General features: G+C 39.6%; 1 protein-coding gene across 4 annotated transcripts in view; it reads right to left on the bottom strand.

Annotated features, from left to right (window-relative positions):
• Positions 1-14,252, bottom strand: part of TOPBP1 (DNA topoisomerase II binding protein 1) — a 34,825-nt gene that overhangs the window by 19,133 nt on the left and 1,440 nt on the right. For 2 of the 4 annotated variants that reach the window (XM_006261943.4, XM_019483539.2), the window contains exons 3-14: positions 12,980-13,067; positions 11,648-11,782; positions 10,962-11,105; positions 10,399-10,580; positions 9,858-10,051; positions 6,717-6,896; positions 5,793-5,962; positions 4,701-4,864; positions 3,928-4,175; positions 2,395-2,705; positions 1,611-1,783; positions 357-568 (exon numbers count right to left, since the gene is read on the bottom strand). In XM_006261943.4, the coding sequence (XP_006262005.1) occupies positions 357-568; positions 1,611-1,783; positions 2,395-2,705; positions 3,928-4,175; positions 4,701-4,864; positions 5,793-5,962; positions 6,717-6,896; positions 9,858-10,051; positions 10,399-10,580; positions 10,962-11,105; positions 11,648-11,782; positions 12,980-13,060 (2,194 nt within the window). In that variant the 5' untranslated portion in view covers positions 13,061-13,067. Of the gene's footprint in view, positions 1-356; positions 569-1,610; positions 1,784-2,394; positions 2,706-3,927; positions 4,176-4,700; positions 4,865-5,792; positions 5,963-6,716; positions 6,897-9,857; positions 10,052-10,398; positions 10,581-10,961; positions 11,106-11,647; positions 11,783-12,979; positions 13,068-13,617; positions 13,996-14,252 lie in introns of those variants that run through there. The other 2 variants (XM_059728772.1, XM_019483540.2) reach the window with 2 other exon arrangements.

Genomic DNA, 14,252 nt, shown 5'->3' with positions numbered 1-14,252 from the left:
AAGGGCATGTAAACTAGAAAGTGCAAATGGCTGGATATGGAGCTAGACCCTCAGATTTATATTACCCTAGTTCTTTTGAGTTCAATGGAGCTACACACTGACTTACCCAAGCTAAAATCTGGACCACTGAATGCAAAGTGAAATTGACTAGCACTTACAGTTTCAGCTAAGTGACAGATAAAAAAGTAACCAATTTTCACTAATGCAAAGTACATTCTAAACTTTCAAAAGCCTTACATTTTTGATAATTTAAATTCTTAGTGCTAACAAAATCAGATTGTGTGCATTTTCACTTGAACTACAATGCAATGCACTGTGATCCAACATGATTAACAAAGTAGACCATAAGGGCGAACCTTCAGTGTCTATGTTTTCAACCAAAAACTTGCTCTCATCCGCTTTCTTTCCCATCCTTGCAGATTGCAAGAGCCAAGCCATAGTGATTGCAGGCAAGTCCCACTTCTTTGCAGCTTCATACTTAGATCCATCTGGTTCTTTTGCCACAAGATGGGTGCTAGCTAACATTCCTTTCTTTGGATTAGATCTGCGCACAAAGAATTCTTGGACTCTGAAAGTTTTAAACAGGTAGTGTAAGAGTGATATTGTAGTCATCATGGGCCAGAAATTATGCAAAAGGAAAAGATTTCTTGAGGTGCTATTTTCTGAATGCAAGACATTCTTCCTTGCGTGTCTGATCACAGGAAGCCAGAATCGGGATAAAGTTAGAGTCGTCTCCCTGTGATCAGAGACCTGAGGAAGAACGTCTTGCATTCAAAAGCTTCTCTAACTTTATCCCAGCTACAGTTAGTCCAATAAGAGATACTATATCACCCTCAGAAATCCTTGCCTCTTGCTTGATTTAAATAAGTCTTCACGAGGTTAGGTACAATTTAGAATGATTTAGAAGACCGTCTTACAACAGCAATTCCTACTTTTTTGGGGCCACAACTGGAGCTAATAAATCACCTTCCAGTCAGCTTACAACCGTACATGTGACCCCTCTCGCAGATAGCACCATCATGGCTAACAGTATCAGTGGGGCTCAAGCCCACTGAAGGTCATGATCCCGATTTTGCCTAACACAGTTTACAGTTCTGATTTAGGCAAAAGGACAAGGAGCAAGCAGTAATACCAAACAGTTATAATAATTTACATTTCAATAAAATAAATAATAAAGCAAAACAGTGCTCTAAAAACATGGAAGAGTCTGAAATATCCCAAGCCCCAACAGTCTTTCCATATGTTCCAGATGCACCCCTGTAGTTGATAGGCACGTCACTCCGAAGTCATTAACTGATTTTAGCATTAATCAAAATCAATTTTTCTCTCATCTCCCATGAGGTATGTAGAAGGCTGTAGGACTGAGGATTCAGAGACTTAAGGTTCCATAGACTTAGTCTATGTAATGAGAAAGGGGAAAAATATAGAGCCAAATAATAAACCTCAATGATTCAATATCAGTTTTCTACATGAATAAAATCCAAGAGTAAAGAACAAACATTTACCTCAACGTTTTCAGTCTTTTTCTCAAAAAAGAACAATAATAAATCAAGAGGGTTTAAACACTGTGAGTGTTAGAAAATGGAGAGAAGTGACCACAGACTGCATACCTTGCTCCTAGCAGACCTGCCAAGTACACCAGGGAGTCTCTCTCTGCACCAATGAACTGGCTAAAAGAAAGAACACAGTCTTCCAGAGGAGTGCATCCTTCCATTACTGGTACTGGTGTGAAAAGTGGGTTGGAAAGGGGGTTTAAAAGGAGCTGCTGTTCCACACACACAAACTTAAAAAGAAGAAATAAATTAGAATGAGAATGACATCAACAGAAGAAAGTGTTACATTGCTTCAGTTCCTGTTCAACATTTATGGCTTCAAAAGCAAGGGGACCCCCTTCTTTGTCCCTTAAATCGAAGGTTGAATATGCATTATTTTGTATTTATCAGACAATTAAAAAAAGTTTTTTAAAGAGATTTCAGAAAGATCCAATTGCCAGGCTTGTTCTAAGAGTCTAGCTCTTTGCATTGCATTTCAAAAAGATAAGAGCAAGAGAAAAACATTAGAACAACAAAAGCGGACATTAAAAAATAAACTATACAGATTCCATCTTTACAGCTCTTTTGTTCAAGTAATGCTGCACAGTCCTGCATACTCAGTGTTGGTGTCATTAATACACAATAAGAGAGAAATAAACGATAGGTAAAAAAACATACCTTTGTGTAACAAGTGTATTTAAGCAGCTCATCTCTGATATTTCATATTAAATAAGGCTAAACACTCTCTCCTAATATGCAAATATAACCAGCAATAACCGCTCACTCTGCCAATCTCTATATTTCTAATGCTAATATTTGTTTGCTCACATAATTAAATCACAGGTCTACATTATCCCCTTACCAGCCATGTATTTGTAACAACATCTCCTACAGTTGAATCCACATTGCATCCTAGTAAAGGAACCACAGCATAGTCAGCAATCACTCTGCTCTGAAGAGAAAGCACTTTCCCAGAGTTCTCCTTTATAAGATCTGCAATGTACGACTCATCCTCTTCACCAAAACCCAAAAGAAGGAAGCTTTTTCTGTTGAATAAGCCTCCTTCAATCCCTGTAGAAGTCTCTGCCATGGACCCATGATAGACAGACGACTGGTTCTCTTCTTGGACGTTGGTATCACTCAATTTGCCAGAGTCAAGCTTTTCATTTTCAACTGAAACAGAAGATAATTAGATGAAAATGTCATGTACAATTCAAAATGAACATGAGGCTATTTTTAACGGAAACCTGAGTGTTTCGTATATTATCTACTGAAAATAATGTAGCACTAGAAAACAAAGCTTTATATTCCAAGAAGAAGCTATTCTACATGAGACTGTCATAACCCAAGGGTGCAATTTTTGTTTTGTGTGTGCTTTGGCACCACTGAATTATTTTCCCGCCAATTTGTAGCTTTCTTTGCAGTGTGCATTTCTTCTTTGCAGCACAGAAATGCACTTTGCAAAGAGTTCCCGCTATTTGTATTATAATTCAAGCCCCATTATTGGCTTGCGTTAAATTATTCACACGTGGCGGCTAGTGATTGGCTTGCTAGCCGTATAAAAAGCTTGAGTGGTTTCCGCCCAAGTTGGAGGACTCCACGAACACCAGGAGGAGGAGACTTCACACTCTGTGAAGATCTCTAAGCGCTGCGGAGCCTATTGGACCCAACGTATTTCAAGCAGGCAACAGGGGTCTGATCAGCCTCTAGCCTCTCCCCGTCACCGAGCGCAATCCTTGACGTATCCCTCTTCCCTGTGCGCAAAAGGATCCACGGAGCCTCGACAACTCCGTGGGAGAGATCTGAATATTGTCTGAGTCCTCAAACGAGGATTTAAGCGGAGCTGTGCCTGGGAAACTGTCCAGCCTACACCGCGACCATCTTCGGTGTAAGTAAACAATGTTGAATCAACCATTACGAGTCCATGCCTAATTCTAGTGTGTCGCCTGTTTTCTCCGACCCAGCGTGCCTGGGCTGCTGGCCACAGCCCGCGCGGCGTGAAAAAGGGCCCGGATCGCTCCCGGCCCGCACATGGCGACGAGGATGGGATCAGGAGAAAACACGCTAGAGCTAGAATTAGTTAAGAACTGCCCTTGGCACAGTGAAAAACGCCAAGTGAAAAGGCACGAAAAAGGGCCCGGATCGCTCCTGGCCCGCACAGAGATGTGTGTAAGTTTGGTTTTTCCTTTTTTTTAAAATACAGGAGGGAAAATAATGCATAAAAAAGGCAAGGTTTAAGGAACACGCATGTAAAATATGAATGAAATTTTGTATAGGCTATTACGATCAATTAACCACTTTCTTTGTACCCATCTTTGTAGAAAGTATAAGAATTTTAATACAAAAGATGTACTTAAATCTTGTCTACACAGGAGGTCCTACAGCTAGAACTTACCTAATGTGGAATCATTATTTATATATTGAGAGAGGAGGTCATCTTCATCTGCTTCCTGGTACTGTACAAGGCTCACAGTTTCCTTCTTTGAGAGATTACTGCTTTTGGGAAGAGCTGGCTTAATTCCAGGTTGCCCCAAAATTGGATTTTCTATTGGCTGGTAGTTTGCAGGAATGTACTGTTCCACGGGAAGTAGGTGACCTTTACGAAAAGATTCCAGCAGCCATTTTGCTGTCACTACATGAGGCCTTTAAAAACCAAAATACATACAGGCATAGACAGGTTGCAATGGATTGAAGGGCCTATTTTTTTTCCCTCCAAAGTAATTTCTACACTACAAGTGCATCTATGCTTCAGGTAAAATCTTTCAATACTCATCTAGCTCCAGATGACAGAATATGCCCATTACATGCGCACTGCAGACTTTCTGAGTTTAATTCAGTGTTTGAACATAAGAATTTTTAGCTTAATTATATTTAAACTGTTCTTAGTTGCTATACATCTCAGATATTGATGGTTTGCAAAAGAACATTTATAAAAATCCTCCTTCAGCCCATTTAAAATAAGTATTTCTTGTTGGATGCTACCTAAAAACATTACTTCTAAGAGCACATTTCACTTTTTAGTCTACATGGGTGTTAAAATTTTTCTTTGCAGTATAGATAGCAATCTAGCAAAAAGAACAGTTAAATCTTCAAATCAATACATATTTTCTTTGTTTACACGAGAAAATACAATAGCAGAAGTAGCTTAAGCAACATAGTTAACAGAACCTGTGAGTTGTCTTGTTCAAAAACTGTTTCAATTCATCATCATATTCACCCAAAATGACATGGGAGACATCTTCATTGAGCTGATTAAATCGAACACCACCACCATTATTAATAAGCCTTCTCATCTTATCTAACTTCCTGCCACTGAAGCCACAAAGATAAATCTATAGGAAGAAAAAGGACATCAGAATAAGATACCTGTTTGAAGTGGGGCATTTTGATACCATTTATTATTCTATCAAGCAAATACATAAACACAAAAGTAACATGTAACTTGACCTTTGATTTATGAGAAACCACAAAATACAAAAAAAGTTATCCACGTTTAACACCAATCCTTGCAGAATTCAATTTCCAACCAACATGTGGAACAACCATGATTTCCCTTCTATTAAAATTGCCAACACACAGCTTCATATTATTCAAGTCTAGTTTAGATGCATTTCCACTACCCAATGTAGAAGAAATATCAAAGCATTTGGCTCACAGAACCATTCTATCCAGCCCAACAGTAGTCTGGTGGGCTACCATAAATTATGGTGGGGAGGCTACTGGGGCATGGCCTGCTGCAGAGTTTGGGTCCCTGGGACACAACAAATATGGCTGGCAGCAGCAGAGGATCCAGCACAGGCTATGCAGATACAGCTCTCACTTGGCCCACTGTCTGACCCCCATCACTGCCCGCAGACCTACACGACCACTGCCTGATTCATGCCACTGGGCCCGGACCGGCCGCGGCCCAAACCCCACTACAGTCTCCAGACCCATGCTGTTGCCATTGTCACAACCCAATCCCCACTGCTGTTCCGACCCTAGCTGCCACCTCTAGACCGCTGCAGTCACTGCTGCACTTTGAATCTGGACCAAGAGAAGCACCTAATGTAATCCAAATCTGACCTAGGGCCTGGGATGAGTTTAACACCCCTGTATATAGCATTATAAAGCAATTTACAGCGGTTGTCTTTAAGTTATGTATTTGCTGCTGGTAGTTGAAAGAATACATTTTATTTTAGTAATGCTGCAGGAGTCTCACACTAGTTGCCTCCAAGAGATAATACCTGATCATTTCAAAACTGAATTGTTTTAACATACCCGACATCCATCTAGTAAATCTTCATGGCTTTCAAAAGAACTGATATCCAAATTTTCCAGGTCATCAGGAGGAGGATCCAGCTTGCTGTTCATAGCAGAACTAAAGGCTGTTTCATTAATGCCACTCAAACTAATATTGGAAATATGGCTGACATCTGAAAGTGTACGACCTTTCAAAAAAGAGTTAAAAAAGAGGAAAATAAGTTAGCTTCCATTTGTTTCTCCCACCGCTTAACCCAACAGAGGGTGTATAATTGTCAAATATAAGTTTCTCTTATCAGCACAGCAAAATGATGTCGAAAAAGCGCAATATTACACAACCTAGCCTTTAATAAAATATTGAGTTTCGATGTAATTTAAACCAGTACTCTCTCACTATTAGTAACACTGTTTTTGCAAAATCACTTTCCATTTCGTTCTGAAGAACTGCCATCCTTAAAATGTGGGTGGCCAGCTTTTAAAGAAACTGAGTCTGTTCAGCAATTTTTGTGGTCAGGTACTTTATAGATGTTCTTATATTTGATACTAATATCAACTGCTCCATAGTAAAGATGACACTGTCAACTTGAAAACTGGTCATTAAAAAGTCTGCTATATTTTCTGGCACTTCTAACCCTAATACCTTCACTTTCAGTCATCTTAGCTTTTTCCTGGAATAACAATAGGCAATAAATATTCAAAGAAGTGCACTTTTAAAACCGATAGTGTCCCTTAAGTAAACATAACTGCTTTTGACTTATGTTAATAAATTAATCAACATGGAATAATGTTTCCTTTTTTTTTTTTTAAACTACTTGAAGTTGAAACTCCACTTTTCTTTACAGAGCTATGGAAAAGACTTCCTTTCTGTCAGCTTTCTGTTTGAAAATAAAAAGTCATGAATAACCCTGCCTTTCCAAATAGTTGTTCATAAGCTTAGCTTACTGTCAGGTTTGCTGGCTTGGTTAGTAGGTGTTGAAGTACTGGGTGTATCATCTTGTTTTGGTCCAAGCTCTACCTTATACATCAATTCATTTTGACAGAAGCCTCTCTCAATGCTCTCAAAAAACCACTGGATGGGGACACAGTGCACATTCCATTTTTTGGCACATTCATATTTCTGGCCTATCACATATAGAGAAAAATCATAAGCACAAAAATTGACTTTAAAAAGTGGTAACTCTGAATATGAGCTGCACATCAAGAAACCCAGAACATTCCATTAAAAACTGGGCACATCTACACATGAAATTCACAACAGAGTTTACTGCCCCCGGGTCCAGCATTTACACACATGCTCAAGACCACAGCAAGTTGAGCTGGGGTGGCACAGCCCCAGCTTGCGGTGGGCCTGTGGGGTTAGCTTGCCACCCTGGAGCTGCTCCCTCCCAGCTCAATGTATTGAGCTGGCAGGCAGCCCCTACACTGTAGGACCCTCGTGCCCAGCCAGCCCATCACAATTTAGATGTGCACTGAGGAATAAATAATTCTGCCATAGGATAGTGCTTGTGTCAGGCAGTACTATCCAACAGCGGAGTTGATTAGTTTACTCCAGCTTAAAAGGGGTGCACGTGTAGCTGGTGACACTGTACTGCGGAGCTAATTAGTCAACTCCACAGTCAAGCATCTCACATAGATGCACCAACTGCGTTTGAAAGTGGTGGTTAGCAATACATTCTCCAATACCAAGCTTTCCCTCCAGCCCCAAAACCCAGCCTACAGTTAATTCATTAATGCACCAACGTAATTTTGGCTCGTTTGGCTACATAATTATTTCTCTTATTTGATTATATCACAAATTTCAAAACCAAGGTACCCTAATATGCTTTAAAAGCAATGTATTGCATCCTGTTAACAAAAGCAAACTAACTAACCAGATGGCTTATGCAACAACCTCTGACATGAAATTGTTTTTAATCACCCTACTCTGAAAAAATGGCCTGTGAGCTTTGATTTCCACCTGAACAGCAAGCAGAAATTGGTAGAAGGGTCTGCAAGATGTCATGTGCAGCTAAAAACCAAAAAAGATGTAGCAATACTAAAGGTGATAATAATTCCAGAGGATTTATAGAATACTCAGAAACCAAGCAATTTATTAGTATATCTGTACTTCACTATGCAGTATAACTTCATAAATCCGGAATTCTCAAAAATCTGGCACTTTTTAAATGGGGAGTAGCTGCTCTGAGACTGGCCACTGCTCCCCACTGCATCCCCAGACACAGAAGGGGAAGCTTGCACGTGGCGGCTGCTGCCACCATTAACTACCCTGAACCACCACTCTGTGTGCAGCCGCTGCTACCCTTGGGTTTAAAAAAATCCAGCGTTTTCAAATTTCTGGCAGGTGCTTGATCCCAAGCACACCGTATTTATGAGGTTATACTGTAGTGCTAAAGTAGATATTAGCTCAAAGTTTTGTGGTAAAAGTTTGAACTGTGTGGCCTTTAGGTTCAAAGCTAAGCTTCTCTCTTTCTCATGCACACACACAAGTAAACTTAGGGTCTAAAATGTATGGATTTATTTTTATTAAACAAATACCCAATTTCATAGAACTGCAGTAGAAATCCCATTGACAGCTAGCTCATGGTTATGTTATCACTGGGCTGCCTTTCACTTGTGGTACTAAAGTTGAAGACGCAAGTAGTGAGAAAAATTAAAGAAAACTTTGATAGCATTTTGATCAGCGGAACCATTCCGTATTCAAAAAGAATAAGCCACGCCCGTAGCTGAGTTATTGTTATTCTCACCTATAACAAGCTGTTGATAATCATCCTAAGCTAAACAAAAACAACAACAGATACAAAAAGAAGGAACAGTCAGCGTTAGCAAAATTCTATCATGCAGGGATTGTGTTTTACCAGTCTTACTTGGCTTACCCTACTCATGCTGGCATGCCATGGAAGCATAAACATATTGCTTTCATCACAGTGATATCTGAGCACCCAGAGGATACATTCAGGCTCAGGGACAGAAATGTTTTGCATGGCTCTGCAACGCTGACAGGCTCCATGAAGGAGTTATGCAAAGCTCTACAGACAGACACAGAATTGCCATGGCCTGAAACCTTCAGGTTTTGAGGGTGAAAAAAAGAGAATTGCAAAATAACTCACCAGGGGGAAAAGAGAAAGAATTTTTAACAAGTTACTCCTGTGTACACATCTCTCACACAGTTTCCAACCCTTCTCCTTTCCCCAAAAATAGATCCTTATTTTTATTTTAGTACCAGGAGTATTATTTCCCTCACCAACCACGGGGGGTTAGGCTCCTGAAAGTTCCCATGGCTGGCAAAACCAGCAGGGCTGGGGAAGCAGGGGCTGGTGGTGGGAGAAGCATGAGCAGGGCCAGGAGGGCTGTGGGAGGCATTTTCAGACTGTATTCCCTTCTCTGAAGCATGGATATTCAAAACCGTGGTTGGCGAGGGAAACCTGTATACACATTCTTGGGGGAGCAGGGCAAAGGCTCCCAGCTACTCTAATTAAAACGCCATAGTGTCACATGTATTCAGTATCTCACGTTTCAAAATGACCATGGAGGCACTTTAACTAAAGCTTGTTCACCAAGTTTTAGCTAAAAGCACCCCCCCCACCATTTTGAAATGCAGGATGCTGAATACATATGATGCTGCAGCATGGTGGTGTTCCAATTTAAACAATTAATCGAGTCAGCTCTGACACATTCTAATTAGAATGCGTTGAAGCACCTGTATAGACACCCTTTGAGTTCAGAACTTTTATATCTCCTACGTATCTGTTACAAATCCCATTTCTATCACCATTACAATTCCAAAGTACCCCTTTGTCCACATTTCTTAATTTTTATCTGCTCTGTTGGGCTCTTTTCTTCCCCCTTCTAATAGCATTGGGTTCTCTGCTTTCATGTACCTCTGCACTCCTTTCACTGCCCCTGAAAAACACCTTCCTTCTTGCCTACAAATATTTATTTCAGTAACACTGGTAATATAAACAGCATGATGAAACAGATACTAGCCTAAGCTCTGAGCCTTCAAACACTTATTTATACTCTTGGCTTAAGTCGAGTAGTCTCACATCTGTAAAATAACTAAAGAATACTACTTTAAAGTTCTACCTTTTGGCTCTTGAACAATGAGGTGAGTGCATTCATTCATTTTGAGCTGCCCTGTGTATTGACCACCATGTTTGGTAGCAAGATGCTGGACCTCCTTCCTATCCAAGCTGCTTAAACCAGTTACGCAGATAGTACAGCCACGAAACAAAGGACAGATGAAGTCTTCCATGTTGAGGTCTTTACAACTTGTCATACTTGCGGAAGGAAGGGAAAGAAGAACGGGCAAAAAAACAAAAGAAGGGAAGAAAATAAAATACATCTTTCTCCAACACAAAACTCACAAGAATGAGTGCAGTCTAGATCTATTATAACATTTAGTATTTTGCAATACAGAGAGTGCTTACTGCTTCTTTATTTATTTGATTTTTATGGCACCTTCCCCAGAAAAGCTCAGGACAGCTCACCAAAGCAAAAAAACCCCCATAAAAATAAATTAAATAATACAACAGTAATAAAATAATGTGTAAAATGCATAATTATATAACAGACTATATAATACAAGATATGTAATAATATAATAGTAAATTAAATTAATCTTTACCCTTGTTGAGACTTCTCCCATAACGCTTTTACCCAAGAGGGGAGCAAAATCGGTTTCTTCAGTGTAGCAGCTACTAAATATTTCTTGCTGCCAACTTCTCCAGCTATAAGATGAGTTACAGACACATTGAGATCTTTGTATACATGGCCACCCATCAACTGAACATACTTATGAACTTCTTCCTAGAAAAGAAAACAAAGAAAAACAAACACTGAAATCAAGCACCAAAACACTTTTCACATCAATTTTAACGTTCTTTAAAAAATTGTCACATGATTATTCTCATAATTCAATTTATAGTAGCTTTAATTATTTGCATTTTCCAGTAGGGTTTAAACAACATAATTATGGGAAGCCATAAGTATTTAAAATCAGTACATTCAACTTTTCTTTAATTATTAATTAAAATGCCAAGTTGTCATTTCTATATCCAAGTTACATTTTAGACTCAGTTTTCAACAAGTACATCACTTAACCAATAAATCCTATTAATGCTACATCTGGAATAAAATATGAAAAAAAACTTTGGATCAACAGTTGTTTCCATTATATAAATACATTACCCTAATTTCTTTTTCAAGGCTGGTACAGGATATTGTTATATCAGCCATAGCCATATTATAAACAGGATATTCAGCTCTAGGGACACACCGCTGGTGCTGCATGCAAAATATGACTACCTGTGGTCCAACGATTCTACAGCCAAGCTGCAACAAAGATAAGAGAACCAAATACAATTAAGAAAAAGAGATAACATTTTCCCCCTAAAACATATGATGCCTGTTCAAGCTATAAAGAACAGATGGAAAAGTTGTCCAACCAACAGGTCAGGGATTCTCCAAACAGAAGGAAATCCCTCCAGGTAGCACAGAGCTCCAGCCTAGAAAACAGGAGCTATGCCTGAACAGCCACTGAGCTCTAGCTAGCCTATTTTTGACTACTGAAAAGTTATGGCTCAGTTAGACCAGCTCTCTTTGGCTGAAACATAAAAGTGGCTTCAAGTCATTGCTGCAGACTCCCACAGAACCCGGAGAAAAAAAATGCCAGCTTGGCCAGAGTACTGATTCCTTTGTTTTTCCCCTCATGTATTGCTACCCTTTGCTATATCTCTCTGAAATTCTAATTGGGAATATCCAGCATTTAAAAATATTCGCTATGTAGCCCACAGAATGCAGAAAAGAGACACATGGCAGGATTATGAGTGTCCCAAGGAACAGGATACTTGTGAGTAGAAAGGTGGGGTGCAAACCTTTTTGAGATGATTAAAAACAATGCCACTAAATGGGTCACAGATATAAAGGGACTGGTCATTCTCTTTTATATCAAGTGCAGCTGCTTCTTCAAGAATCTGGAGATATTCTTCTGACTGAAATTCTTTTATGGACTGCAAGAAAACATGAAACAATAAGAATACACTTAAATTTCCTTAGCTTTCAAGTTCCTCTTTCACTGATGAATAATTCTTTAAAGTGAATTCCATGGGAACTACAGACCATATGCAGCTGAAACGGCTTCTAGTAAAATTACCATACAAAAGTCCCATTGTATATTCATCAATAACCAGCATACTGTATAAGTTGAAATGGACAGTACACAAACTTGAACAGATAGGTCCCGATCCTACAAGGTACTGAGCATCTTCACCTCCCACTGACTATCCAAGGGAAAAGGAATTGACACTCTCCTTGCTGTATCTATCGTACAATGGGTACAGGACTATCCTGAAAGACCCTCCAAACCCTACTGAGCGCCAAACATTTTGGCAGGAATGCCATAAAGTAACATCCAAACCCTCCAAGTGACACGCTGATCCCTTTCCCTTGCCTGATCTTTTGCTCTGCCTTCTGCTCCCTGCCCTGTGCTCTCCACCTAATCTGTTACTCTCCTCCTCCCTGCCCAATCTACTGCTGTGTTCCTTGCTGATTGGCTGCATGCCACACACACAGGCTGACCATGCTACTTACGGCACACATGCCATGGGTTGGCCATCCCTACTCCAAAACCCTCAAGGCTGCAATTCACTCTGCAGTGTGAATTAAAGAGTATTCTCCCCAGACAGTCAATGGGCCCAATCTGTCAAATGCTGGCCACCAAAGCACAGCACTTATTCAAAGGTTCATTCAAATCTTGTGTAATGCTTTATTCTTTGGGGACTTAAGCTTATTCAGTCAAAAAGAAATGCCACAGTACTATGCATCATACTTGGCAGCAATCATTTACAAAATTAGACCCAAAGTTTTGAGTGTTTCATTTCCTTTCAGGAGGTAAAGCATAGCTCACTGAACCAGTCTCACCTTGAAAACTATTTTGTGAAAAACCTATGATTTCACTATAAAGATCTTTCTACCATATCAAAGTTGAATTCACCCACTACAATTAGGTGAAGTATGAAACCGACAAAACACTACTCCTTTTAACAGGAAAAAAATTACACAACTGTAGTTCTACCTAATGCTAACTGCCTTCCTCATATAAAGACAATCTCTTTTATTGATGTTTAGAATTTACAAATAAGCATGAAAGTGTGAGACAGAAAACTGAAGTCAGGATTATAGCTAGTAAAACTAGCTAACGTGCTTACCTCAAGAGCTTTAAAAAAATATTCAGAATTTCCAGAAGACTTTATAAATTTCACAAAAAAAGGCTCCTTGTCACTTTTCATCCTTTAACTGATGGAGAAAACAAAAGATTTTTCAGTGTTATATTCCATGTTTCAAAAAAACTATATTACACTTTCAAGGCAAATCATGAGATGCAACTGACAGAATTTACCTTTCCATAGAAACAAAGGTCTTTTTCTGACATTTTTTAATTATTTACCCCATAAGAGCAAGTTATTCCCATGTAGCATGTTTCTAATTAGCTCCCACATTATACCAGTAACTATAGAACTTCATCTCTTCAATTCATCTTCCACTCTAATGCAAAATGAGTGAAAGAGAACTTATACACACCTTGGAATAATCATTTGTTTCCTATCCACTGGTAAAACTCTCTGTGGGTACTAAAACTAGCACTAAGGAAAGGGTGGTTTGTTAGTTTATAAGATTTATACAGGTTTCTCTTGCTTCATGCTGTACATGTGTTCCTGGAAAACTTGAATTCCCATAAACGGAACCCACTTTACAATGTAACAAATAGGGATACGTTCCAAGAACTCAACTGTACTGACCCCCAGACCTCTTTCTACAACTTTTACAAGACAATTTTGGTACTCACCAACATTACACACAAGCACAGGGTGGTGGTGAAAATTACCATAATAGTGATGGCAACTACAGAAACATATTGCAGACAACAAGCGAGAAGCTCATATCTACACAGGAGACTATATTTTGGTGCGTGTCACTCCCACAATGCACCACACAAAGCAGCTGACTGTGGGCTTCCACCACAGCGATCACCTACGAGTGAATTTACCTCGTGTATAACAGATTTTTGGTATAAAAAGGGACATCACATAAGAGAGAATTCGCACATACAGAACCCTAAAAGCAAGGAAAAGCTGTATCCCACCCTATCCGAAAAGCTAAGAGCAGCTGGCAATAAACAGACAACCCACAGACAGGATTTGCTAAAACCCAAGAATTCCGACCCCACTCCCTGAAACCACCACCTTCCTGCCCAAATCCCTACACGAACAAACCCTCCTGCCAATCCCAATCACACTCTCCACCCACCACTCCTTTCCTTTATTGCATCCTTGTGACAAGACATTTAACAGAATTTGCAGATTTGCTGGAATCTGACAGGGCCATGTAGTGAGTGCTTCTGTATGGCAAGCACTTTTCACATCAAGATACAAAAATCTCTTTCCAATGCAACCCACTTCCTACCTACCCTTCCCCACTACA

This window comes from Alligator mississippiensis, chromosome 5 (genome assembly GCF_030867095.1).
Source record: "Alligator mississippiensis isolate rAllMis1 chromosome 5, rAllMis1, whole genome shotgun sequence".
Taxonomy (NCBI): domain Eukaryota; kingdom Metazoa; phylum Chordata; order Crocodylia; family Alligatoridae; genus Alligator; species Alligator mississippiensis.
Note: the sequence above shows the minus strand (reverse complement) of the source record. Positions and strands in the feature narration are given on the sequence as shown.